The sequence below is a fragment of the Scatophagus argus genome, chromosome 20 (genome assembly GCF_020382885.2).
Source record: "Scatophagus argus isolate fScaArg1 chromosome 20, fScaArg1.pri, whole genome shotgun sequence".
Taxonomy (NCBI): Eukaryota; Metazoa; Chordata; class Actinopteri; family Scatophagidae; genus Scatophagus; species Scatophagus argus.
The window spans coordinates 7,025,095-7,051,915 of record NC_058512.1 but is presented as its reverse complement, the minus strand read 5'-3'; the positions used below and the strand labels follow the sequence as shown (position 1 = coordinate 7,051,915).

Sequence of the window (26,821 nt, the reverse complement as noted above, 5' to 3'; positions counted from 1 at the left end):
TGAGCACCAGCTCCTCTGAAAGAGGAAGAGCTACAATTTTCTCTGATGGACAGTTTTGACAGCACAGATAATCCAAATCCAGTAATCCACTAACAGACAAGCGATCTCGCCCCCCCTGGTTCTCTTCTCTCTGCACACTGTGCTGACCTGGTGGTGCACTACACACCACATTTTCCTCAGGCCTCTCCCAGTTTGGAGAACAGCACATGAAGAGATTGCAAGATTTTTTGTATTATTTTTTATATAAAAATAACCAGAAAAAATAAGTAAGTGAACTGGACACACTTGCAGAGTTTACCAGTATCACTTCATAAAAAACTGAGCTATTTTTACTCTGCAGAGCAACCAAATTCAGACCACTTGTATTCATAACATTACATCTGTTTAGGTTTTTGTTGTTCGTTCCATCACGTTCCCAGAGGACGAATCCTGAAGACTGATGAGCGGTTGAATTTTCTTCTAGTGTCACCATTAGGGTTCAAATTCACGGTTTGAGTGAAAAATATCGGCTGGATGGATTACTGTGAGATGTCAATTCTTATCTAGCACCATCACCAGGTCATTGTAATTGTAATTTGTATTGTACATGCTAATAGTTTGATAAATATTTTCTGTGCACCAAATTTTTGAAGCCTGTCATATAACCCCAAAAGTCTTCATACTAATATTTGACTCGGGTTGTTACCACCTGTTGTGTGGCCGTGGTATTTTCTAATTTTGGTGTTGTGACAACCTTAGTTCACACACATAGCACATAAAATATGTGTGACAGTATTTGCTTTGTACCTCGCTGTACTCTTACATTGTCCAATTTTATCATAGTTAATTTTTTTTTTTTTTTAAGTTTATGGCCGCTCAGTCACCTCCACCTATTTCTTTGTGTTCTTTAACTGCTCTCTCCCTGCTGTCCTATAGGTATACTGCTACTGTTAAGTTGCAGAATATAAGGACAAGATCACTTTGTATGCTGGTATTCTTGCTTAATTGCTAAGCACAGCTTTAAGCGTGTTCGCACTGCACTGACATCAACATAATACATGATAAATAACACCCAAGCCGCTACACCAGTAAGTCCACCCCCACCTGCCATCCTTTAATTACCTGCCCGCCTCAGTTTTCCTCTTTCACTCTCTTTTCCTCTCTGTCTTTCACTGACTCACAGGGATTATGCAGTTCAGTGTCATTACTTATCCTGATACTTCAAAGGAGCTTTATACTGAAAGTTTAAATTTCAAACTCAATTTAGTCTTCAAGTATCCAGAAAAAAATGTCCAGAGAAAGAACCCTGCCTCTGTAGAAGAAGCTGGCGTGCCCTCTCCATTGACGTGTGCTGCAACACAAACAGGCACATGCAATTTCAACACTTCATTTGCCTGCGAATGGATTAGGGAGAATGGGCTTAAAGTCTTATCTAATAGACTTGATCATGGATGTCAGGCATTATCACAGATGTCAGGGAGAAGGCTTTAACCATCATTAGAGCTGCGTGGACTTAATGGGGTTTTAAAGGAATGTTTCTGTTTTGAAACACACCTGCCAAGACAACAGCCGCTCTTTCTGTTCTCACTATAAAACATATTTAATGTTAATTCTGTTAATGCTCCTTTTGATACTATTCAAAGGTAAATGTAGCGAACATCAAAAAAATAACACAGCTAATGTTACCACTGATCCATCTATGAAAGCTAAGACTGTGTGATATCAGACATTAGTGCGTGACCGATACTTGTTTTTTGAGGCTAATACTAAACGTATTTGTATCCATCCATCCATTTTCTATACCGCTTATCCGTCAGGGTCGCGGGGGAGCTGGAGCCTATCCCAGCTGACTACGGGCGAGAGGCGGGGTTCACCCTGGACTGGTCGCCAGTCAATCGCAGGGCCAACACACAAAGACAAACAACCACACACTCTCACACTCACACCTAGGGGCAATTTAGAGTAGCCAATTAACCTAATGTGCATGTTTTTGGTATTGTGGGAGGAAGCCGGAGAACCCGGAGAAAACCCACGCAGGCACAGGGAGAACATGCAAACTCCACATAGAAGGGCCCAGACTGGGATTCGAACCTGGAACCCTCTTGCTATGAGGCGACAGTGCTAACCACTGCACCACCGTGCCGCCCCACGTATTTGTATTATTGACATATTCGATTTTTATTTATCGCCCGCAATTACATGCAAGCTCTGTAAACTTCATTGGAAATTTTATTTTATTTTATTAATTAGCCCAAGCATCTTTTTTCTGCCTATACATTGATGCCAGTATGGGCAGATTTATCTCTGATATCTTAATATCCTTATCCTAACCAATAAACTATTTAACATCCATCAACACATCTACACTACTCTCCTTTCTGTAATGAGAGCCCTATATTGCAGATACCTTTAACAAGCTGCTTGCACCCCTGATATTCGAAGTCCTCCTTCATACACACTAAAATACACTTGAGGTCAACTTCTCACTTTGGCCACTAAAGCAGTTTTTCTTTTTTTAGTGTAAGAGCTGAGCCACACATCTGAATTTCCCACTCAGGTGAGCATTCCCTGTTTCTACAGCTTGGGAATCCAATTTGACCTTAAACTTCACCAGGGTCTCATCACCTTCGTCAGAACCGACCCAAATGTAACTTTGTTGTTAGCTTGACCAGCCTTCTTGAAATCGAATCTGTTTTGCAGATGACTTATTTCATAGACGTTCCATCGAGTGTTTCAGTTTGAGCTCTTGAATCTCGCTCAACACTTACAGTAGTTAATTTTTTTATTTGCTGAATTGATGATGTTCCCCTTTTCCCCAAGCAAGCATCTTGCATTTTAATGCACATGAAACTGCTCCAACACATCGACTGGTGTCAGCAGATGTGTTGTACTGTCCAAATTTGAGGTAAATCCATATCCACCATTGAAATTATTCCTTTTTTGTCCTGTTTTTTGGATCATTAATAGAATTTAAATGCCTCCTGATATTGCTTATGATTCGGCACTAAAAGTAGGAGCGTTTGCCATAGTTTAGACGGTGACATATTTGTCATGCAGCTCTCTTGTCTGTTCTGTTTGCTTACCACATCAGCATTTGTATGCTTTTATCTATATTGTGTGTGTATTTAAACAGGCATGTGGACCACCTACCAGTCACCAAAGGGCTTTTTTTTTGATTGGTCAAAGAGGTTAAGCCTGGGAATCATGAGACATGATGAGACATGTGGTCACTAAGCTCCTATAATAATTACATCCAAACTGTTTGTCTGCTCAATCTGTGATTGTGTTGTTTAGCTCAGTTAGCAAATGCAGAAAATGATTAACACTGAATGCATGTTTAGATTTTTCCACATAGTAAGACAGAGCAGTGAAGATAAATGGCCTTATTGAAACCTCTGCAGATATTGCAAATAGCGTTCTATTTTGTTGTGTACTGTATAAATAATAATATTTCTTTGTGTAAAGTTTTCCAGTGCAACTTATGCTGGCTGAACATTAAAATTCTACTGATCATTAATTTTTTTAAACAGTTCACCCTCATAAAGGTGTTAAAGGCCATGATTAGTGTGTTTGCGGAATGTTAAAAATGATGTACTTATCATTGACAGATCAGTTACATTTGGGGTCAGATCAGCACATTTTGGGTTGCCAGGTTGTGAAAAGTTCCTTTAACTGGTTGACTGTTGCCTTGTAGACCAGGTTCAGTTTATGGACACTTACAACTGCACACTTAATATTAAATAGCACATATTAAAGACCTCTTCACATTTATACCCGTTATGTGAGTGTTCGAAAGTGACAAAACCCATGAAAGTTTAAAAATAATAGCTGCCAATAATTATATGGCAGCTTGTTGTTGATATACGGAGGTGCTACTTATGGAACAGTGGCGTGGAATGGCGAGACATGACAGTCCACACCAGTGGATTTTGTTTGAGCTAAATGCCGCTGAAGAATGTTTCACACGTTGTACCTACTGGTGTCAGTCATGATGAAATATTTGGATGTCTGACAACATTCATAAAAACCAAACGACAGCTTAAAAGTAGAGATACACAGGTAAATAACATACTGCAAAAGCATGCTGACACTAGAGGTGTGAAGAATGATCAGTGCGACCTTAGTAAAATGTCACAGAAAATAATTCTGGACAAGGCAGGCACCAGTCAGATGAGGTGCCCAGTTTAACCTCCACTTATAATCGTGTAAAAGAGCATGCTGCTTGTGATGTCTGGGTTTATCACAAAAGCCTTGGCAGAGTGTGGGAGGTGTTGGATCCAGTAAACATTGCATGCTGTAATTACACTGATGGCAGTAAATGTTTGTCTATGAGTACCTCCGCCCCTGCTTGCAGATGTTCATTGTTTAATGGCTACCATTAATTTAAAAATTACACTGTATAGTAAGCAGTTATTGTCCTTATTCGGAATGTAGTCTGACAGTCCAGATGTAGCCCTGGTGTACATGTTGTTTAAAAGCCAATTTCTTACATAACTGTAGGGGCTGCAATATGAGTGTCTGGCTTAAGCATAACAATGATTGATCTACTTTGCTGCAGCATTGTATGCAAATAAAAGTTATATAATCATGTCTGTAGGGTATAGTCTTTAAATAATTCTCAGTCAGATGATGGTTTTTCTATTATACTATCATGCTAGGGCCGTTATGATTGTAAAAGTATTAACTACCTTGTATAAGTTTTTAAAACGTAGAATGCAAACTCCTCACAGGTTGCTAAAACCTGAAAAACTACATATAAACAAGAGATAGAGGGAAACCCCTCATTAAATCTCATGTAAATATCTACCAATCTATTCCACTACGTGTGAAAAGGCGTTGCACTTCCATGTTTGCAAGTGGTATAACTGAAAATCAGTGAGGTGAAGTGTAATCTAAGCCTTGCAAAGTATGGAGGTCCATCCTGGTACGGATGAAACTCTTTTCAAACTAAAATAGGCCAGTAGATTTCTGTGGATCAGTGGTCCCTAAGCCCCAGCATTATCTCTGAGATGACAAAGAATGATAGAGAGCTATTGCAACTCTTACATCGGCACCGCAGGGATATTAATAGTAACATCTGGTGCCAAAGATACAGTGGTACCGTGATTATTTGGCATTACAAATAGGGACAGGTGGATGTATGCAGGGAGACACTGCGACATAGCCTCAGACACTGAGCCAAGTAAATATAGCCGCGAATGTGAAGCTCAGGAATGTGACCAGGATAGCAAAGACAGTAGAGGCTGCAGGTCTGGAACTGAAGTCCAACTGGATAAACAAGCTGCTGCTGGACTTAAAAATTTTGCTTGGTATATGGACAAGTTGTAAAAGCAGCAATTTTTGAGTAAAACACCCCTTAAATCCATGTATAGTATCATGTTTCCTTATCAGCTACTCTGTCTTCTCTACTTCGCTGTCATCCAGTGTTTCCACAGGACTCTTTAAAGACACCAGAGTTTAAATCCCAAGCTGCTCTTAAAATTTGTGAGTCAGTGTCCATATCATATCAGCCCTTCTCTGTATTGAAAGAGAAAATATCAGCTCACTGCTGGAGACTAGAGATTCATTTTAAGTCTTTGCCTACATGCATATGTGATATTATTATATACCAAGTGATGAACTCAACATTAAGGAACCCAAAGGTGTACTTTACAATTCTTTGTGAGCTACTTAAAGAGTTATAATGGAAGTGCAGTGCAGAAAGGCAGAGGCAGAAAATCCACCATTATTATCACTGTTCTGCATACCTGTGCACCCTCTTGAATATGAATTGCTCAGATCCATGTATTTTAATGAATTTGACTCAAAGATTGTCTTCATCGCACAAAAAAAAGAGTTTCTGAGGACACTGAGAGTTAGTTATTGCTAGCTTTGATTAAAGTCAATCCTTTATATCAGCTTTGATCATAAGAGTCTAAACAGAAGAATGACAAATAGGGGACTTTACACATAAACTGCTAATTTTAACAGTAGAATATCCCCAGCTGTTTTCAGAAATTCCTATCAAACTAATCAAAACTTCAGTCAATTCAGTGGACGGATTCTAGAACCAGGCACGCACTTGTAAAGATTAACATGCCACAGAAAGAGTAGGGAAGTCAGAACATATTGCAAGGCCGATGAAAGCATTCATGGGATTTATTGACAATACAAAAATATAGAATACTGCCAGCCTTATCTTAAAAATAGTATGTGGCTAGATGTTGCTTCATTTTTTGTTGTTTGATACCAAGGTAGAAAGCTGTCCAAAATCTCTCTCATGCTCTCTAGTTTAAGATCGGGGTGACTGGTAAGGAAAAATTCAAAACATCCTGGTATTTTCTGTCATTGAATCTGGATTTCCCTTTAGTATTTGTCATCTGACTGACTTTTTATCATCTCTTGTTTTTATTTTGTGCGATTCTTTCACTATGGTGTATGTCCTTCTTTACTCTGTCTTTTATTACTGCTGTTAATCGCTGCTGTCAGCTAAAAGAGACCTATTTAGAGCAGTAGCTTCCTGTCTAATGTTATAGAAATCTGTTGAATGACTGAGATGTACAATACCTCATGTGCGCAGCCGTGTATGTGTAACCTCAGGGTTTGTTCGTACCTATGCAGGTTTTCATGGTTTTTCAATTCAGTGTCTGAGACTGCATATCCTTTCCTGGCTAAGAGGGTCTCTTTGATTTATGCAATTTCTACCAAAATTGTCAGAATTTTGGGAGATATATTTTTTTTGTCAGGCACTTTACATATTAAAAACAGGTATTTCAATACACCACACATCGTATTTGAATATCACTCTGGGACAACAGACATTTTTGATTTTATTCATTCATGAAAAAAGACCTTTCTCATATATATATATCTATATATATATATATATATATAGATCTATATCTATATATCTATATATATATCTTTTTTTTTCTTTCAGGGGTTTTGTCCACAGTGTTGTGCATTTTCACAGTTTTAAATATTTGTCAGGACTGACCCATTTTCAAGTATTAGTGTACAAGCTGAACAAAAGAACACAAACTGCGTGAACTATTTCAGTGCTGTATTTCCAGAAGACAAACCAAACAAAATAAGAAACATACATAGTTGTTCATATTACCTTATGTGCTACATTTAAGGTTGTATTTAAACCATGGGACTGTGTTACCTTTTACATTATGTTTTATTTTTAAGTAAAGAGAACAGCAAGATGAACTGATACTACATTTTTCATGGGACAAAACGCCAGAAAATGCAGGCAGGTGGTCCTGAGTATGAATTTGGGATGTATAAATCAAGGAAAAACGATTCACTTGTGGGGTGGGGCGTTAAATAATGACATAGAGGTCTGAAGTAAAGGTAGCAGCCCTCAAGGGAACTGTCGTGGTGTGGGTTTAGGAGAGGAGATTTTCACTTGGCACACCCTACAAGCAGAAAACACAACAACAAAGAATCTTACCCATAGCTATATTTTGCATTTTCGGTTTGCCTTTTTATTTTCTCTCTCTTTTTTTACTTTGTATTTGGTGTTTCTCTGGAAATACAAATATGGTAAATGCATTTCATGATCAAAAACAACTGAAAATAGGCATATTAAGTGCCAAGAGGTGATTTGAGTTCGCAAGTCACTCACAATGTCCTACTGCATAGCTTTGGCTTTGTCCAATTTTGGCACTTTTTGCCGTCCATACAGCAAAAGAACAATGTGCGATTTTGTTGTTCTGTGGCTTAGTTAAGGAAGCACAAAAAGCATGTACCGAGTTCTTCTATTGTGTGAACATAAAACACACATCATCAACACATCTTTAATTAATTGCCACACACAGAAAACAATTAGTCCCCCTTTTCCCATGATATAACATCAAATTCTGTTGACAGTTGACGGGCACCCACTCAGAGACCTCAGTATTTCCATTCCTCTTCTATATTAAAACCTACTCAGTCTACTTTAACCACACAACAGATACACATATCGCTTCATGTTTATTAGTTAACAGGGTTGTGTGCATATGGCTTTGTTTGCATGTGCATGTGTTCAGACAGTCCACGTGCAGGCTGATCAACAAGTTCACACTGCCAATGTGACACTGCTGTGACAATCAGATACCACGCCAGGCCTGCTCCTTTCCCCTCAGGGTGTTTGTGTGTGTGAGGGCAAACGCTGTCCCTGTTTTATGACAAGGACGTTACCTTCCCTGCACTTTGTGTGTGTGTGTGTGTGTGTGTGTGTGTGTTTCAGACAGATAGAGAGAGAGAAAGAGAGAATCATGACTCAACGACAGCAGAAGCACATCAGTGAAACTCCTCATCCTGGATAAATCCCTCAGATGGGATTTAAAACACACACTCACACAAATACACACTCGTTGTGAGTGTGGGCCACTCTGTATATCAAGGTTTAATTACATTACGTGTAGTAGAGCTTGAGTGCTTTCCACAGTGTTCATAGGTCACTGCAAGACATTGCGAAGCAGTACGCAATGCACAGAGGTTCCCATATTAAATTAGGTTAAAAGTCACCGAGTACATAATATGAGCTGCCGCTTTCTCTGCTACCTTCAAAACAAAATTAAAATATCTTATGGTTGACGTCCAAGTTGTGCTTTGCAAATGTCAACGTTATTTTGAGTTGTCTTTAATGTCTAAATGGATTCAGTCTGTTGTCGCCTTCATATTCATTCCCCCCAGTGCCTCTCGACTGCCTAAAGTAGCCTAGAACTTAAGACTCTGACATTGTGACCCTGACCTTTGCTATTTGACCTCTCTTTGCGTGAGTTGCGTCGCACAGCACGGCTCGGCACAGTTCAGTCCATCTAGGGCATGTAAGTGTGTCACTGCAGGTCTAATTATGACAGCAGTCACCCAATATCCTTTTTGCTTTAACTTCTTCTTCTCCCTTCAACACCACGGCCCTGTGACACAGCCTGGAGCAGCAGCTATCATGGCCACACATTTTCTTGTAGTTAAAAATGTGAAGAAAGCAGTTTAGCTGAAGATCATAACTTGATGTTTGAGCTCTACTTCAACTAAGTATTATTTCACTTTTACAACATGAATCTACACGGCAAGCCTCCAGCTAGCCAATTCTCCATAGTGTCATTCTACTGCACTCTCATGTTATTGGATTTACACTGGAAACCATTTCACTGGTGATTAAAGAAATGTTCAGACAATTTGGGCAAGTGCTTGCTTTCTTGCCGAAAGCTAAATAAGAAGACTGGATATCTCATACCTATGTGCTAAATATGAAGCTAAAGCCGGGAGATTAGCTTAGGTTAGCTTAGCAAAAATACTGTAAATTCTGTTGTAACTTTTAAACTTTGGATTTTGTATGTATTGAACCAATGAATTTTAATTAGTGAGCTGTTAAGTTGCTGGTTGGCATATTTTGTTTCTTTTGGACAGAGCTAAGCTAGCTTTTTCCAGTCTTGATAGGCTGACTGCTGACTGTAGCCTAATATTTCACGTAGCCCACAGACATGATATTGATCTTCTCTATTTCTCAGCAAAAAAATAAAAAGCAAGTAGGCCAACTTCCCAAAATGCGGAACTCTTTCATAATAGAAAAATCCAAGTACAACTGTTTTAATCATAAAGTAATTCTGTTTTGTTACGGTAGAATAGACAAAATATCTTAAGAACACACAAACAAAAGGTCTGAACCATGTTTGATGGATGACAGTCAATAGTAAGGAGATGCTTGGGCACTGAAACAGCAGCAACTTACTGATCTTTGTGAAATACATCAGCATATCAGACTTGCATGCAAATTATTTCTTTGGTGGGAGTCAAATCACAGGGGCTTGTTGGGTACAAGGAACTTGCAAGATGTTTCTAACATCTTAAAGTGAATAACTGGCCATTAATGGAACAAGCTCTTAGAACTCATTCGTGGATAATATAGTATGTGTACAGAAATAACTTTCCTTTTTATACTTTATAAATCTGGCTTCCCATGATAAGATGATAAAAAGCCCTGAGGCCAAATTCATCCTTTCTCTCCGATTTTAAAAGAGTTCAAATTTGACGCCCTTCTTGAAGGTTAATCATCATTTCATCTAGCATTGGTATTTAGCTGACCACAGCTGCTCGTTTGTGCGTCTGTGCTGTGCGTTTCCTGGCAGTAAAATAAAGAGAGACAAGCCTCACATTTCTGCAGCGAGAGCAACAACTGGCAAAGCAGAGAAGTGGGTCATCGATATGCCGTCCGAGCAGTCAGGATCAAACTTGCATGCTTCATGCTCTGCTTTTCAGCCTCCACAACAGTTACAAACGAGAGAAAGAAAAGGGGGAGGAAGAACATTGGTGTAGATGAGGATTACAGGTGTCCAACAATGAGGCAGACATATTTGGATTTTAATAGCAGTAAGAAGGATGTTGCACAATGTGCATAAGAGGATGCTGCTGCTTTTATTTTCCAGGTATTATGAGTTATCTACCCTATGTGTGACTCCTTATTAATGAAAGTACTGATTGTTCAACATGAGCAATGCAAACACTTAGTTATTCACTGTAGCTAGAAAGAGGATGCCGAACAGGGTGGATGAAAAAATAGAAGGAAAGGAGGTGAAAAAGGGGGCCCTGAGATGGAGTGATAGAGGGAAAGGAAAACGTTTCATTGTTGAATGCTGCAACTGCCACTACACAGACTAAAGTGAATGAAATGAGGTTATTGAGGAGTGCTTTTGAATACTTTTTGCACAAGTTGTTATTGCACATTATTGTATTGAGTGCTATTGACAAGAGTTGGCTTTGCTGATGCTCTCTGTTTATCCATCAATGCAGAGCATCTCCTCTATTGCATAACACACTTGAAACACAACCTGTTAGCTTGGTTGTATAACTGTGTCTATGCATAATGCTGGTTGCACTCGTGAGACAATACATCTGTCAGGTAAATGCGACTGAACCAAAAGCTGCAGAACCTGGGTCTTCTGCGGTATCGTTCCTCCCCTAAACCCACACATGCCAGCACCAGCAGTCTGGAAGAGTCAGGACAAATGAGCAAAATACTGCATTGCACTTAGGTTAAGGCTAAAATGTTTGCAGTGGGAAGCGACGTAAACTTAAGGCAGCATGGATTGCATGTTTTTAAAAAAGTACTAAAATCAAGTATGACACCCAGTTCAGTTCGTCATGTGACGCACACAACAACAACAACAACAACAAGCAAAACTGAATGCACTCTCTCCCAGCCCATAAATAAAAACACAACTGGTATTCATACACAAGGTTTGTGCATATTCATGTATGTAGCACGTGCACAAACATGGTCATGGAAATACTTAAATCCAGCCACACTCACAAACCCCATGGTAACTTGGCCCAAACAGCCTAAGTATAAAATTAAAATAAAAAAAACAAAGAAATTCTCCAGTCTTTCATTTTTGCAGTGATCTGATTTAGCACAGTGTAACTCGACCCAATTTGCAGGTAGAATGGTTGCAGTTTGTTCACTCCAGTTTTAAGTTCAAGCCCCTGACTCCAAGCAACAGCTGGCCTTTTTTCTCAGCTGGTTTCATTGTCTCTGTCTTTTTTTCCTCTGTTCTTTTTTTTTTTTAAAATATATATATATATATATATATATATATATATATATATATATATATATATCAGAGAAGAGTATAGAGGCGGGGAAAAAAAACAGGGAAAGGGGTAAGCGGTGAGAGCTGGTGACGAGCAGGAACAAAAGAAGGAGAACAAATAAGAGATGATACTGTTAAGGTATCCAAGGCAAGTCTGGTCAGTGAAACAGGTCAGTATTTGGGTGGGATGACCACCACAGGGTCACCATTCTTTGGCCGCCACATCAGCACCTGGGCGTCGTTGGCGTTGGGCTTGACCATGGCATTACTGGGGATGGGCTCATTCTTGCCCAGGATCTGGGGCTGTTCCTGGGCCACGGGCTCGTTCAGAATGGCCCTTTGACCCAGGGGCTTCTCTGGGTCAACTCGGATGTGAAGCCGCATCCTCCAGTGGATTGTCTGCAGTACGAGGGTCTCTGAAGTGGACTGGTTGATGGCTACCAGCCAAGTTGTAAAGCTCTGGTCACGGTAGATGCTGCTAAGCTGAGGCACATTGCTGTCACTGACCGGCACGCCCCAGGTCACACTGGGGTAGAAATTGTCATTCATACTAACGGTGAACTTGCTGTCCTTCTTTGTGGGGCCTACGACGGTGCAGGTCTCTGTGGTGTTGCCATACCACGGGTAGTTCACCCCATCCGAGTCGCTGATGGCCTGGATCTTGCCATCACGCAGGTCAGGGAGCTCCCAACTCGACCTAGAAGTTGACAAAAGAAATAGATGAAGATTTGGCTGTTGAGATTGAAAGATAGCTGCAGTATTTCTATTGGTTATGGTATGAAACACGAGAGAGCAACATCAAGCCAGTTTTTACTCAAACCAAAAGGAAGTCGGCATACGTGAAATGTGTGTGTAACTGCACAGGAAAACTCCTGCATGCATACGTAATGCAAAGTTGATCCAGGAAGTCGTCTGTAAACTGAGATGAATGTCTGCAACAGACAGATAGGTCATAATCTACCATTTCCCTTTGTTTTCTCCAACAAATAAGCTACAATTCCTGACCTGTCTGACTTATTTTAATTGATGTTATTTCTTTTACTGATAGCCATCATGGCCAAAAAAATATGAAAAACAAGACACAAGTTCTGATAAACAGAATTATCCTTTTCATTATTCCTGTTCATCTCTAGCACACTAAACCAAACCAAAACATTCCTGTAAAAATCTCTGGCATCTAATCCTTTCTGTGTAAATAGTTAGCAATTTGCATCTCAACAGCGTGACAACTGTCCCCCTTGATTTTTAACAACTCATGATAGAAACACGATGTTTACTCAAAAGTCTCACAGTTCGATCTTTCCATCAATTTTTTCAATTAGCTGTTGAGGAGGAATGCAATACAACAATAAAATATTGTGGCATACACAACAGGCAACACGGAACAAGTGACCTGGTACCTTTGGTCGATTTTCTGCCTAAAACAGGAGAAAGATTACCTTTGATTCCCTGAAGCCGAGGATCAGCAGGACAGAGACGATAACAGTGTGATCCCCACCCACATGACTTAGTGCCTCTGTGGCCTGGCTTCACATTGTGATTTATGTATTCACCCAGGGGGTGAGATTAGCATGTCGGGCATGATAATAGCCTAGCCTGTGTGTTTGTGTGTGTGTGTGTTTGTGTGTGGATATGTACATTTCTGTTCTGAAAAATCACATAATCCTCTCAGCTCTTACCTCCAAAATAATTTGCAACAGTTTTCCATTTTGTCCTGAACTCCAACAAAATTTGAGCAGTGAATATCTGCTGCTGATTCTCAATGGAAAATGTCTCGAATTTATTATTTCACATCTCAGTATAAATCTCCAGCTTTTCAACCATAAACACAATATGGCCTCTCAAGCACATGAACATATGAATGTCATCCTAATATATGATGTCCATAGCACTTACACTTCAATTGAAAGTAATCCACTACACTGCCTAAACTGGTTAATTTGACAGGCAAACTCAGACTTATACCTGTATGTGAAAATATTTTATGATATGCATCAAAAGTAAAAACATACTGTGGTAGCAAGCAGCACTGGCATGAGGCAAGCAAAAGCAAGAGTCGTGTGCACACAGGTGCATTGTGGGGTCATCCAACTGCTGAGCAACTTTGATCGTGACTGGGGAAGGCATTGCAGATATATATGCACACTTCCTGTTTGTGTCCTCACCGCCTGATCTGTCACAACCAAATGGCTTAAAATAAGCGGTGTTAAAAATGATGCACTGTGATGCATGTGTGTTAGTTCATGTACAAGCTGCATGCACTCTAGCACAGTGATTCCCAACCAGGGGTAAACCTGTTTCACGTAAAATAATTCAAATTGTGATTTGAAAAATAGGCCCCTATCCACTTACATGAGTGAGCTGAACACCTGAACACCACAACAGCAAATGTGAGCATGTGCAGATAAGCCTAAACAGTAGACATAACATTAAAAGGAATTTAAACAGTTTAGACTGTTGATCGCGTGTTAAGTGGCTGAAATAGAATACTGAAAGTAATGAACAAACAGTGGAAACAGATGGATAAATGGATGAAATGCCAGGTTAACCAAAACAAACTAAATAATATCCACTTTTACATATTTAATAGTGAGTAAGATCCAGTTTAAAATCAGCTCACATTTTCGCACATGACTGGTGGTGTTGATGAAAGGGATGAAATGAAACCCCACTGCACTGTATATGGTTGCGATTTCCTGTCACCTGTGACGTTTCACCAGTGACAAAAAGCCCTCCAATCTACACATTAAAACTGAAAGTTCTGTAGCAGACACTTGACTTAAGATGATACTGATCTTAAGCCAAAGTCACCAAGTCACACACATCATGGGCATTTTACATGAGTATTTCATTTGACAAAACTGGAGCTTAACTTCATGGGCTGAAATTGCAAGAATTTGCTAAAAGCTTCAGTGAGAACTACCTACTGAGCAATGTGGAAACGCTCATTTCCTGTTTCTGCAACTTTGCTGCCACACTCATTTGCATGTTTTGGAGTATCAAAATTCTGTTAAGAAATTCTGTTAAATAAAGACATTCACAAGATTCTTTCTTTCACAGATGGTGAAGATCAGATCAGCTTTGTAGCAGTGGAAGTGAAGAAACAGAGTGCCAATGCAATTATTTAACCAATTACAGCATGCTTAAGCCTCATCACCTGCATGTGTATGTGAAAACCCTGCTGTCCTCACAACAATATGGGAGTAAGTTTTGTGTAATTTCAAGAAATGTGTTAGCCATAAATACTGTTAACGAACTTTCCCAACATGTATGTTTTCATTTCTTCTTTTTAGTTTCATTTCTGCCACAGTTCCTGTTTTAGCACTTTTACATATTTAGTGCAGCACAAGAAGCTTTGTTTATAACACGCATACTCGTCAAACCTACAAAACTGTGCCTCACTACAAGCCAGTCACTAAAAGACTGAGACAACGAACAGGAGGAGAGGCAAACACGTGTCCACAATCCCAAAAATATCATCCAGAGCCAGTAGAGAAATCCTCCTCATTACTATCATTACTGTTTTGTCCAATCACAGCACGCTGAAGATTCATGGCCATCAGAGAAGCTACTTAGCATTAAAATCTCAGCAGTGAGGGACTCGTCATGACTTGTATCCTAAGAGTGACTTTAAAAATGAAAATCAAGAAAGTGTGGCCTCGCCGTGGTCCTTTCATGACTTTACTATCAGAATATGACGATATATAAGTAAATGTTTTGAGTGCATGAGCTACAGGGATACAAAAAAGGAGGGGATTTGCTCTTGCACTGCTGCAGAGGTAGATGAGTGAAATCCAACACCCCTATATATGATGCTATATGTGTGTATACATACACGTGTGCATCAGCTACATCCATTTTGGTTAGATCCAGCTAGCGAGCACTGTTCTTTGTCATTTTGGTTTTTCTGTATTTGCAGTAGGCTGATGTGATGTTTGAGAACATGTTGACTGTAATTTGGGTACCGATAATTTCTTCAGAACTATGTTAGCTGTCTCACTTTGCCTGAAAGCACATATGTGAAAGTGCAGATTGCCTTTGCCTCTGTCATAGCTGGCATTTAGCCTAATATGCCACACTATTGTGCCAGTATTTTTAAATATCAGAATAAAAGTCCTTTTAAATGAAGAACAGGTTATTTTGCATCCCGTTGTTTGGTAGCTAGAGCAATCATTAAAGGAATCTTTCACTGAAAAAAGGTAAAAGAAGGAAAGGCCTGTCTTGTCATTCCTCTACTGTGAACCCTGTGAAGAACAGTACACTGAGAGTTAGCCTCCAATTTCATTATTTGGGCTTCAAAATGTGTGGGCTATTCTGCTTATTGTTTATTCTTCCAAACTGGATGTTTTTGACAAAAGAGACAATTAACGTTCAGCGAGATGAAACCATAAATATCTTTGATAGAAAAGCCCAGCTTTGTTTAAAAAAAAAAAGGGGGAGGCAAGTGTTGTAAACAGAAATGCAGTTTTTAAAACATATTGATCGTAGTGGACTTTCAGAAAGCAACTGAGTGTTCTCTCACTGTCTTGCTCTCTCACACACCACACACAAGACCATACCGGGGTGGGGGTGTTGGGGAGGGGACTGCATCTCTAATCTTAGACATGCAGCACTCAAACATCCTCAGCTGCAATATCTACAGATAAAACATATTCTGGGTCATGTCAACTTGTGGTTGCCCACTACGGGATGGCAAGTTTTCCTTGCTCCTGAATTTGCTCACGTTTCACTTGTATATTACTGCTGCTGCAAAGTATCCGTGTATTGACAAGTGAAGGGATGTAAAAGGTCAGAGCAATTATTTTCCATCATAATGTCCTGCTGTCTGAAGTACTTTGTAGCCTGCAGGCATGCAGCCACAAGCCCACATGAACTGTAGATACCAGAGCAATCGATTTAATATTAAAGTGCACATACAGACAAGTCAATATATTTTACTTTTTTCTGACTAATGTTACTCATCTTCCTGAATACACATGTATGTGAATGTATATTATTTTGATTACACAGCACAGGCTTATGCTGGCTCAACGTCTGATGCAGCCATAAACCAGGAACACCAACACTCATAACTCAGCCCACGGAATTACACTGAAATAAAGGTTCTCTTTTCCCGTTTAGCACTGACTCTTACACGTGTCTATTTTAAGAGTAAGTGTATAGTTTTTTTCTTAAGTCTAAACTGGTCCTTCCAATATCCAATATCTGACAGGTAAGTGCAGAATTTGTTGACCTTAAATTTTCAAACTTCAAGTTATCCATTTAAGTTCTCAATCAGGATGACAGCGCTTGGCCAGAAAGTGCCTAAATTGAGCTTGTGTTTTATTCAAAGTTAATGGTTCTAATGAAATGTATGCAAAAATGTCCACCCCAAAATACAACATAACAATTTAGTGATGGAGGCCTGTTCTTAATCATTACATTAATCAACAGAACACTCACTGGCACATGCTTTGATCATCAGCCAATCATTTCAGTCATTTTTTCAAGCAAAAACTGTGAAAGAAAACGCCATTCACACCTCTTAGCTGGCAAGCTGCTTCCTCTTTGTCACATAGGAATACCTTTGAGTTTTTTGACCTTTTGGTCAGACAAAACAAGACGTCAAATGGCTTTATTCACCAGAGCTGTTAAATAGTCCAAACATTATATTTTGGCATTATTTTACTCAGGCCTGTGTATATTTCTCACTCATCGCTGGTACAAGTCCGAACCAAACGTGCCCACAGCAGAAAGAAAGAAAAAAAGAGCCCATGATACTCACATTCCTTTGTTTCCATAAGTGTTGTAGAACTCCATGTGGTTACAAGCTTGAATCCAGCCGATAGTCCATGTCTCTTTGGCGGCTACTGGTGGCACCATGACCCGGGCACAAGCTCGGAAGTGAGGTGTCCGGTAACGCAGGACCACGCTGGATGATTCGTCGATGCTGGTGGGGTTGGGGTCGATGGAACTGCTCACCTCCAGGACGATGATACTGTCTCGGAAACTCTTGGGCTTACACCTGATACTCTGGATACAGCCCATTGCATTAAATAGCAACACAGTCCACAACAACGTCCAGAAGTCTGGAGGAGAAGAAAGACGCATGGACACAGCAAGAAAATCACCACAGTGGGATCCACATCACGTTCATCCACCAAAAAAGTATCTTACCAGATTAAAAAGCGTACATTTACAACAAAATGTCTCACGAAAACATGCATCTTTGATCCAAAATTACTTTCGGAGGAGAAGAAGGAGAAAAAGAAGACAGGCCTAGAAAATCTTCACATTTGTGGAGCGCATGCTTTCCGGTGCGTCAACGCAACTTCACCAAACAAGCGCTGGTAGCTACTTTCTTTATCCGTGCACCGATGTTTTCATGCTGTCAAGTTACAAGTCACGTCGCCTCCTAAATGTGCTTTATCACAAAAGGACGTGATCCTCTGGCAACATGCATCCACCGGAAAGGTGCGCGTAAAAGGTTCAAGTTGATTGAACTAAATAATCAACAGTGTTACATCTTGGCGTCGGATTCTCTTTTGTGTGATTCTTTAGGTCGTTAACAGATAATCCCTGAACTGTCCAGCAGCTAAAGCTCGGTGCGCAGCTGGTTACAAGAATCCTAATAAATAAATTTTAAAAAAAAATGTGCTGGAGAGTTCACACAGTTACAAACGACAACCGGCAGCTCAGTGGTGACGCTCACGCTGTGGGTGAGCCTGGTGTCCATTTAATCCCTCATCATAAAAAAAGTGTAATTTAACGATTTAAAAATCCGTATACTGAACCCTTTTACACGTGCGGATTAATGGCTCATGCGGTTCAATTGCAATTGAAATTCTGGTCTATTTTTAGCCGACAAAAAACAACATGCAACAAAAAAAAAGAAGAAGAAGTCTACCTATAAAACAATTCACTGGAAAGTCTCCAGTTCCTGCAGCAAAATCGAAATCCTGGAGAAATTCAGAGTGGACGGTGGCTCACACAGTTCTCCGGTCACAGAGGTAATTCCGTTATCTCCTCCACGCCCGCTCCCCGTTATCCCCCCCTCCTATAGCTGCAAATTATTTCACCGTCCCACAGAGAGAGGTAGCGTTTCCACAAGCCCTGAAATCTAGCCGAGCTTGAGACGGAGCGCCGCAACATCCAAAGGACACCGCCGGGTCAACTTTAGCACCCATCTCGGCGGATCCATTCTTAGATTTAAAAATAAATAAATACAAAATAATAAAAAAAAAATACATATATGCCACGCTTCTGGGGGAGAGAAGTGCCAGCTGTCACATAGTTCGACCGAGCCGACAGTTGCAGTCCTGTCTGTGGCGGGATGCTGTTCAGCCTAAATTCCTGGACGAGCTGTCATTTCGCCGCGCTCGTCCCATCGCTGCCACGGCAGGTTCACCCCGCAACGCATTGGTCTGTCTCAGCCGGGAAGCAGCTTTATAAGTCTCTTTGAGACGACACTTCCGCTCCGCGCTGCAGACATGCTGGGAAGTGTAGGCACTTTCTGTTGGGAAGACTACAGTTCTGATAATATGTTCGCTCGAGAGGCTCAGTGTGATTTTGAAAAGAATATTTTTGGGGGGATTTTTTTTTATTATTATTATTTTGTCCACTGACCCTTTTGTACACGTATGCATTGAAGAATAATAATAAGGAAGCAGTAGCGTTTTTTTCCGTGATCATATTCCTTCCAGGTTTTAATTTGGAGATTAATGAAGATTGATGATAACTTAATATTAACTTTGGATTGATTATGTATTTTATGCGTGTTAATAAATAACCAATAGAGTCTCTCATATGTCGTCCTGTGGTGTGATTTGTCCCTATAGCCGTTACGCCACGTGAGAAGGAAGTTCCGTTGTTCTTTTTTAGTGATCAGTTAATTGTTGTGGGCTGTTCTCCACAAAACAACCAAAACGACTTCCTTTTGTTCTCCATTGGCTCTTGCTGGCTGGCACTTTGACAACCCTCCGTGTGTCTCTGTTAAGCTGAAAGCGTTGTGAGTGCGCCCCTCTGCCAAGCCGCTGTGTGTTTAAGCACCTTGGAGAACTCCAGCTCCACGGCAGTGCGCACCGCGGATGTTGAATCGAGACTGTGCGTAAACTACGTCGGATCCGGAAGAACTAAATGCTGCACTGGCAGGGCTGCTTGCCTTGTCTTCACCCTTTGTGGATGATATTGGTTGTCTGTTGAGTGTTTTAGGTATTGTCTGCATCGCTGTAAAACCAGCACCACCTTCTCTCCCTGGCAGGAGGTCAGCGAAGCTATGGCGGCTGCGCTTTAGTTTTGGCGATGCTTTGTGCTTCACGTTCATCCTTCGCCTGGTAAGATGACAACACCGCGTCTTGCGCATCTCTCGCACATTCTCTACACCGAGCCTGTTTTTCACGGTAGCACACGCAGCAAAACACCTGTTAGCTGCGTAGTTGTGCCATGTTGTGGTGTAACAAGATGCTCATGTTGTTATTTTATCTCCCTGCTGTAGATCTCGTTTCACTGGATTGGCCGAGGCAAATGCCATTCAGTACACAGTCGCTGCGTGCATGGGCCGAGGTATAAACAGCATGGCCAGCGCACATTCCAGTGGTTCTAAATATATCTATTAAGGCCACAGGAGGGGGAGGACTGCTGCATGGGGACATTTCACTGTGGTGTTGAACTCGTATCACTTGATTTAAGCCCATTTTCCAGAGATTGACAATCGGTCTTTGCACCACAGAGGAGAACTTGGCCCTATCCAACATGCCCTCGAGTTACAATGCGAGATCCAGGGCGCGGGAGAGAAACAGCGTCCTGAGCAGACCTGAGTTCATGTCACTGAACCATCAACCCCTCCGCGGCGGCGGCGGTGGCGGTGGCGCAGGTGGTGGCCACTCGGAGAGCCGAGGCAGCGCAAGGCGTCCCGGTCAAATCAAGCACCAAACAAGCCAGACAAGTGAAGAACCTACCGACAGTGGCAGCAAGGACAGAAGAGAGTCCAGCAAAATGCCAGAGGAAGACTGCATGCAGTTGAACCCTTCGTTCAAGGGAATAGCGATGAACTCCCTCCTCGCCATTGACATCTGCCTGTCCAAGCGCATGGGGGTGTGTGCCTACACGTCGTCCTCCTGGGGAGGCTGCCGCTCCATGGTCGCCCTGTTGGCGCTTACAGGGCACGGCATCACGTGGATCATTGGTACCATTGTGTGCCTCACGAGGAGCAACACTCTGGCTGGGCAAGAGGTCCTGGTCAACCTGCTGCTTGGTAAATGCCACACCTCTCTCACCAACCAGCAGTTCAGTGTCACCCCCCAGACCAGACCTAACGTAACTGACGCTGCATCCACGCTTTGGAGCATATTGTTTCAGTCTCCTAGTGCTACAGATAGGCTACGTGAACTTCAGGGCAGGAGCATGGCCCAGTACAGGCCAGCAGACATGAGTGTGTTTGGGTCAGAACTGTTTTCTACACAGTTAGGATTAAGACCTGGTGCATCAAGGTAATAAAGTGGATGTTGATTGGGAGTCCTCAGCAGGTATCTAAACCCAGAAGTCAGTTTTTAATTCTTTCATACGCACAACTGACTTTACCAATCCGAACTGGCAAATTGGTGGAACGGAGAAGTATTTATATTCAGATTAATAGAAAACATGAAACAGCATTAAAACTTAGTCTGAGTAACTTTCTGTGACTCTGAGCTGCCCATATTTACATCATCACTAATGTATCACACTTATGTGATCAGATCATCACGTTTAACTGTAGTGATTGTTCCCACAGGTCTTAGGCAGGTTGTCCACCGGGCACTGTGGCATTCTGGGTAGGCACAGCATCACACATTGTGTCTGCCATCAGACTCTTAACTGTAGCTGCAGTTAAGACAATAAGCCACATTCTGTAACACGTGTGCCTTTCATCAGTTTTATGTGTTTTACATAAAAATATATTTGTTGTTATCAGTGCAGAATTGTTCAACTCTAGTGATGGTAACAATTTTATTTCAACATATTTGTGCAGCAAAGAGCAGGCATTAGATTACATTTTTCAGAATGAATGTTGCATCTGTGTATGTGTGTGTAGGTGGGTGGTTGGTTGAGTGAGCACAGGCATGCACACACACACACACACACACACACACACACACACACACACACACGCGGTCTCGACCCAAACACAGATTACAGACCAAAAAGCAGCGCAAATCTCCTGGCTGTAGCTACGTTGAGCTCTGATTGAAAGTAGTAAATCTCTGGATTTGGGACACTGTTGTATTGTGTTTGGGATATTGTTCAGCCCCAAATGCTTGTTCATTATTTGTCGGTCCAGGATCATTTCTAGTCTGCTGAAGACTGTCAGGAGAAAATCTACAACATACTGAACAGTATGTGGGAAATTAATATTCAATGCGAACTCAAATCCTGTTGTTTTCACCGAAGAGGAAAGTAATGAGTCACGACTGGCCCGTCAGGAATGCTTTGATTCAGTCCACCGTCATGAGTTTATGAACAGTGCAGTGCAGAAATATTTCCCATACGGTGTTTTAAAAACACAGTTTTAATCACACGGTCACTGGGAACGTCTAAAAGACTACTGCAGACAGCAGACCTTGACAATGCAGAGGATGTTCCCTCCCTTATCACCTGCAGTGTGGTTCTGCCTTAGTGTTTTCTGGTTTCTTCTTCTGTGTAACCTAAGCTGCTCCATTGACTCCATTCTTTAGCTCATATCACACACAGTTCTTTTTTAGAGTTCGTTCGAAGATGACAGCTGTTGTGATAAGGCCCTGCTTTAAGCAAAGGCAGTCCTTCGTCTTAGCTCGTTGATAAGAGAAACAATGTGCATCGTGGGATTTCCTCACAATGCAAGCGGACCAATGGCGGCCTGAACAATTATCTTCCCACACCTGTCGCAGATCTGAGGGATGGAATTTCCATTCTCAGTACAGCAGTTTCCCCTTTGAACAGTTAATCTGAGTTCAGCACCCGGGATTTGACTCACTGATGGAAAGTGTTTGGCCTCTCAAAACAGTTTTTTTAGTGTGATCAATAACTGTGTGATGACTGAGGTCAAACATGTTATTACACTGTGCTGACTGCAGTTGTGCTGTCTGTCCTGGCAGCGTTTCGCAGCGATGAACGCTGAGAAACTCTCTACAGTGACAGTACAGAGTGTACATTGGAGATTTGTTCAGGACAAAAAAAAATTGCACAATAGTCCCCTCATTCCTGAGTTAACATGTTGATGATGCCAAACACAGTTGTCACAGTTACTTTAGCCAGCTGTAGTGGCCAACAAACAGGCTTGGCTCACGACAGGGCAAACACCCCAACTGTCCACACTCACCAGCTTCGTCTCCTGTCCTGGGCGGTTTTTACTTTTTACAACCTTGAGTATGACACTTTCTCACTAGCCTGCCTTTAAGGAGCTGGAATAGAAGTTTAAAATGATGGCCCAGTTAGGACAGCGAGTGGGTGACTAGAATGAGAAGTAGGGCAGAATAACCAATATGTCAGACAACTGACAGTTATTAGCCCAGGGCTGGTTAAGCGTGTGTGAAGATGGCAGGCTTTAACAGTAGTTGAGACGGAGATGGTGGGGATATTTTTGGGAGTGCTGTGAAGCTATAAAAGGGGTCTACAAATGTCTGGCATGTGGAACCGAAGCAAATGCTGCTCTGTGTTATAATGCTAATAATGAGAATTCTGGCACGCAAAAATAGTGGATACTTTCAGTCCTTCAAGCCTTTAAAAATCCTTCAAATGAGATGTCACCTTTTTGATGAAGTTCCACAAGTGGTCTCAAGTAAACTCTAAAGCCTGAGGAGTCACAAACCAGAAAACATTAACTGAACACAGATTTAGGGGAGGTGGTGGAAAGTAGCTGAAACTGTACATAAGCGCAGTTTTGAGGCTCTTTTAGCTGTATTTTTTATATATATATATATGTTTGTGGCATAAAAGACATAAAACTATCCAATATTTCATAACAAAGCAAAGATCTAAGGAAAATACAAAACCAAATTTAAATTTGTGTTGTAGAACTTTTCCTACCTCTTCGATCATCTAGCAACTGTTCAGACATATGTGAAGGTTATAGTTAAATAATGTCATATATAATAATATATCACACTCAGGGGCATTTTTCTGCACAATGAGTATTAGTTCATTTCTACATTTTACTGTTAATTCTTCTGTGCTTTAACTCAAGTAGAGTTTTGAATGAAGGCCTTTTTTTTGTTGTTTTTGTCACAGCCCTCCTTCTTGACGTCTTGACTGTGGCTGGAGTCCAGAGACTGGTGAAGCGCAGAGGACCCTGGGAGATGACTCCAGGCTTCATGGACTGCATCGCCATGGACATCTACTCCTTCCCCGCTGCTCATGCCAGCCGGGCTGCCATGGTCTCCAAGTTCTTGCTGTCCCACCTGGTCTTGGCCGTGCCGCTTCGCATCCTGCTGGTGCTGTGGGCCTTCCTGGTGGGCATGTCACGGGTGCTGCTGGGCAAACACCATCTAACTGACATGGTGTGTGGCTTTGCACTGGGCATGTTCCACTTTAGCTTGATGGAGACGGTGTGGCTCTCATCGAGCACCTGTCAGACTCTTATTTCCATAAGCACGCTCAGCTGGAGCCCCTTTTCATGAGCTTTTCATGTACGGCTATGCTAGCACACAAGGCTTATTTGAAACACTAAGTGCGTAATGTCGGGGCGTTGCGAAGTTCTTATCTCAGGGTTTGAACAGAGAAGCATTAACATTTAGAATCAGACACTAGCTTGCATGTAACGCCCAAGTCAGGCAGGTCACAAGATCTAAAAAGAAAATTTGTCTTCAGTCAAATCTACTAACACATACCTCTAGTGCTTCTTAATTTCATGAAAGTCCTGCTAATAAAGGAGAAATCATGACAGTTGTAAACTAACAGCGATTTGGTGAAAATGTACATGTGGAATTTAAGTTTTTAGAAAGTTTTCTTCGTTTAGTTTTTTGAATCTCTTGCACACTATTACCATTCATCCATAACCGCTTTCTATTCAACAACTTCTGACTCTGTGCACCCCTCTTTCTCTTTAGCATCCTACTTCATTTTACTTCCTCCTTCTCTGCCACCTCTTCCTCTTTTCTTAAATATTTGTGCTTTAGTACGGGATAGTGAAACACTTAGACCAGTTTTAAGGCTGAATAGAGTTTGTTTTGAAGCTGTAATAGCGGATGTAACAGTAAAATATGTGATGGGATTGTTGTTTGGATATTCCACTTTGTTCCTAATTGGCATGACTAATATATTTGTAGATCTCTGATGGGATTTTGTTGTTTTTTGCTGTACGTTTACCGAATATGAACTTTTTTATTTTTAATGCCAATGAATTTAATATTTTTCTTATGGGGTCAAATATAATTTCCTTCAGTGTGCCATTTAAGCTTTAATGTGTTCATTTTTATTTTTTTTATTTTTTAATAGCACATATTCAGCTCTTTTATTTCAGGCTGCTGCAGTCTGCACATTAGCCTAAGAGATGTTTTGCCAGTGATGCTGATTCTGTGGTGATTCTGTGCCCCACAAATCAACTGAAGCGTGTGTATGTGGTGTGTGAATGTTGGCATTTAAATATCAGTTTTAAACAAATCCTGCCTTTCTTTTCTGGACCTTTGAATGAAACCTGCTGTTTTGTGACAGTCATATTTCAGTTCAGTGGTTTGGTATGTAAATACAGTTTTGTGTACATTAGTTTGCTTTGTTCTGTGCAGAGATCTGTGTATCATGTTCTTACTTTGTTTCTGCGTTTCATTGATAAAACAAGGTGGGCTCTTAGTAAAATACGAAGGCAATTTTGTTTTATTATTTGTGTGTGTGTGTGTGTGTGCAAAAGCAAGAATAACAGTCAAATTTGGTTGTTTTTATATTCATTTTGAGGGTGAACAGTGGAAGCTTGTGAGTGTTGGTCCCGCTGCGTATGGGATCATCTAGAATACAAGGCTTTGCAAATATTTTAAAACGAAATTCCGGTTTGTATCAGCTAAAATGTGGAAAACACCATTAATTTTTCACAAGCCTAACTGCTTATTTAATTTTAGGTGGTTTTACACAAACAAACAACAAATTGCTTCGGACTGTAAGGCGTCACATGCTTCAGGACTTGCTCAGGACAAAAAAATAAAGAAGTGTGGTTCACTGAAACCTGAAGATATGACGCGGTCATTATGCTCTTTCTGGCAGTGGAAATGTTTTGGAAAAAAGTGCTGGGTTAAAAGGCTACAACTTCCATCTGATGTGACTTTTCTTTCACTTCAAAAAATATTTTCTTCCATACTTTTTCAAAAACTTTGTTTAAATTATATCACAGAAATGGATCCTGCATAAAAGAACACATGTTTCCTATCCTGGGGTAAAACTGAAGGAGCATGTGAAGCTTCTTTCATACAAATGCTACGGCTTAAGGAAACCAGGAGTTCACTTGACCTAAAACTTGAGTGTTTTTTTTTTAATTCAGCATAATGTGTTAGTCTTACAGCTGCCTATTAACTGCATTAATATCATTTTAGGGAAATCTGTTTATGCGCCAGAGAGAGGAAACATTCATGTACTGATGCACTGATAGTCCTGACAGCTGTATGTCTTTACAGCCACTAACGCTTGTTTCCTGTCACACTGCTCTTACCACAAACAAATCTGACAGGAAACAACACCAGTGCTATGGTGTGTGTGCTCAAACAGCAGGAACAGAAACTGTTTTTTGAAATTCTCTCTGGCAGAGAGAAGGTGAAAGTTTGCATGTTTATGTGGGCCCTAATAGCTGTCATTACATCTGATCTGACCAAATGTCTCTTCAGTTTTGATCAAGCGGTGCAGAGTAGCTCGGACAGAAATTGTAAAGAGTGCAGACAAGACAGACATGTGTACTTAATTTGAACACTTTGTAGAGGAGAAGGAGAAGACGCTAAATGATACAAATTTGTGACACTTTTACATTATGAACCAGTTCTGCAAACACTGACATACTTTGTCTGGTCAGTTGCCGTAAAGTCACACGACAAAATCTGAGTACAACTTTGAGAAATAAATGACAGATTTCCTTGAAATTGCCTTTGGATATTTGTTACTCCCAGAGGATGATTGATCATGTTTTTCAATGCCACCACCAGGATAACTTTCTACATAAATACAATTAATATCAATTTGTATGTACACAAAAGATAGATGATAATTTACAAAAGGAGGAGTTTGAATAATACAGACAAACATGAACAGCATCACCAAAATACAGCTTGTCCCAGTGCAGGTTTGTTTGAATTTGTGCCAAATTCAGGGGCCCC

At 40.9% G+C, this 26,821-nt stretch overlaps 3 protein-coding genes across 5 annotated transcripts in view; 2 read left to right on the top strand and 1 right to left on the bottom strand.

Moving 5' to 3' along the window:
- Window positions 1–15,667, top strand: part of nup214 (nucleoporin 214) — a 45,021-nt gene extending 29,354 nt beyond the window's left edge. Inside the window, exons 36-37 of one of the 2 annotated variants that reach the window (XR_006841936.1) lie at window positions 14,604–14,746; window positions 14,837–15,667. Coding sequence is in view for 1 of the 2 variants with exons in the window: in XM_046376066.1 (XP_046232022.1) it covers window positions 14,604–14,610 (7 nt within the window). In the remaining variant the exon portion in view is untranslated. Of the gene's footprint in view, window positions 1–14,603 lie in introns of both variants that reach the window. The other variant, XM_046376066.1, reaches the window with a different exon arrangement.
- On the bottom strand, window positions 7,007–18,953 carry fam78ab (family with sequence similarity 78 member Ab). Of its 2 annotated transcripts, XM_046376070.1 has the most exons (3): window positions 18,430–18,953; window positions 17,308–17,611; window positions 7,007–12,240 (listed from the first exon to the last, which is right to left on the bottom strand). In XM_046376070.1, exons 2-3 carry the CDS (start codon window positions 17,568–17,570, stop codon window positions 11,715–11,717), a joined length of 789 nt encoding a protein of 262 aa, XP_046232026.1. In that variant the 5' UTR covers window positions 17,571–17,611; window positions 18,430–18,953; the 3' UTR covers window positions 7,007–11,714. The 2 variants fall into 2 exon arrangements, with proteins under 2 accessions (XP_046232026.1, XP_046232025.1); XM_046376069.1 differs by lacking the exon at window positions 18,430–18,953 and having other exon boundaries at window positions 17,308–18,414.
- Window positions 18,954–19,476: 523 nt separating this feature from the next.
- LOC124052111 (inactive phospholipid phosphatase 7) lies at window positions 19,477–25,327 on the top strand. The gene is made up of 4 exons (XM_046376038.1): window positions 19,477–19,855; window positions 20,017–20,084; window positions 20,251–20,775; window positions 23,763–25,327. Exons 2-4 carry the CDS (start codon window positions 20,075–20,077, stop codon window positions 24,149–24,151), a joined length of 924 nt encoding a protein of 307 aa, XP_046231994.1. The 5' UTR covers window positions 19,477–19,855; window positions 20,017–20,074; the 3' UTR covers window positions 24,152–25,327.
- The last annotated feature ends 1,494 nt before the right edge of the window (window positions 25,328–26,821 follow it).

What these genes read in the sequence shown, in the direction of transcription:
- fam78ab (XM_046376069.1), bottom strand. Translation starts at nt 17,633, where the DNA reads ATGCGTCTTTCTTCTCCTCCAGACTTCTGGACGTTGTTGTGGACTGTG. An exon ending in ACTTATGGAAACAAAGGAAT is followed by an intron (nt 12,241 to 17,307) that starts GTGAGTATCATG and finishes GTCAACTTCTAG; the next exon opens with GTCGAGTTGGGAGCTCCCTG.
- LOC124052111 (XM_046376038.1), top strand. An exon ending in CCTGGTCAACCTGCTGCTTG is followed by an intron (nt 20,776 to 23,762) that starts GTAAATGCCACA and finishes TTTTTGTCACAG; the next exon opens with CCCTCCTTCTTGACGTCTTG.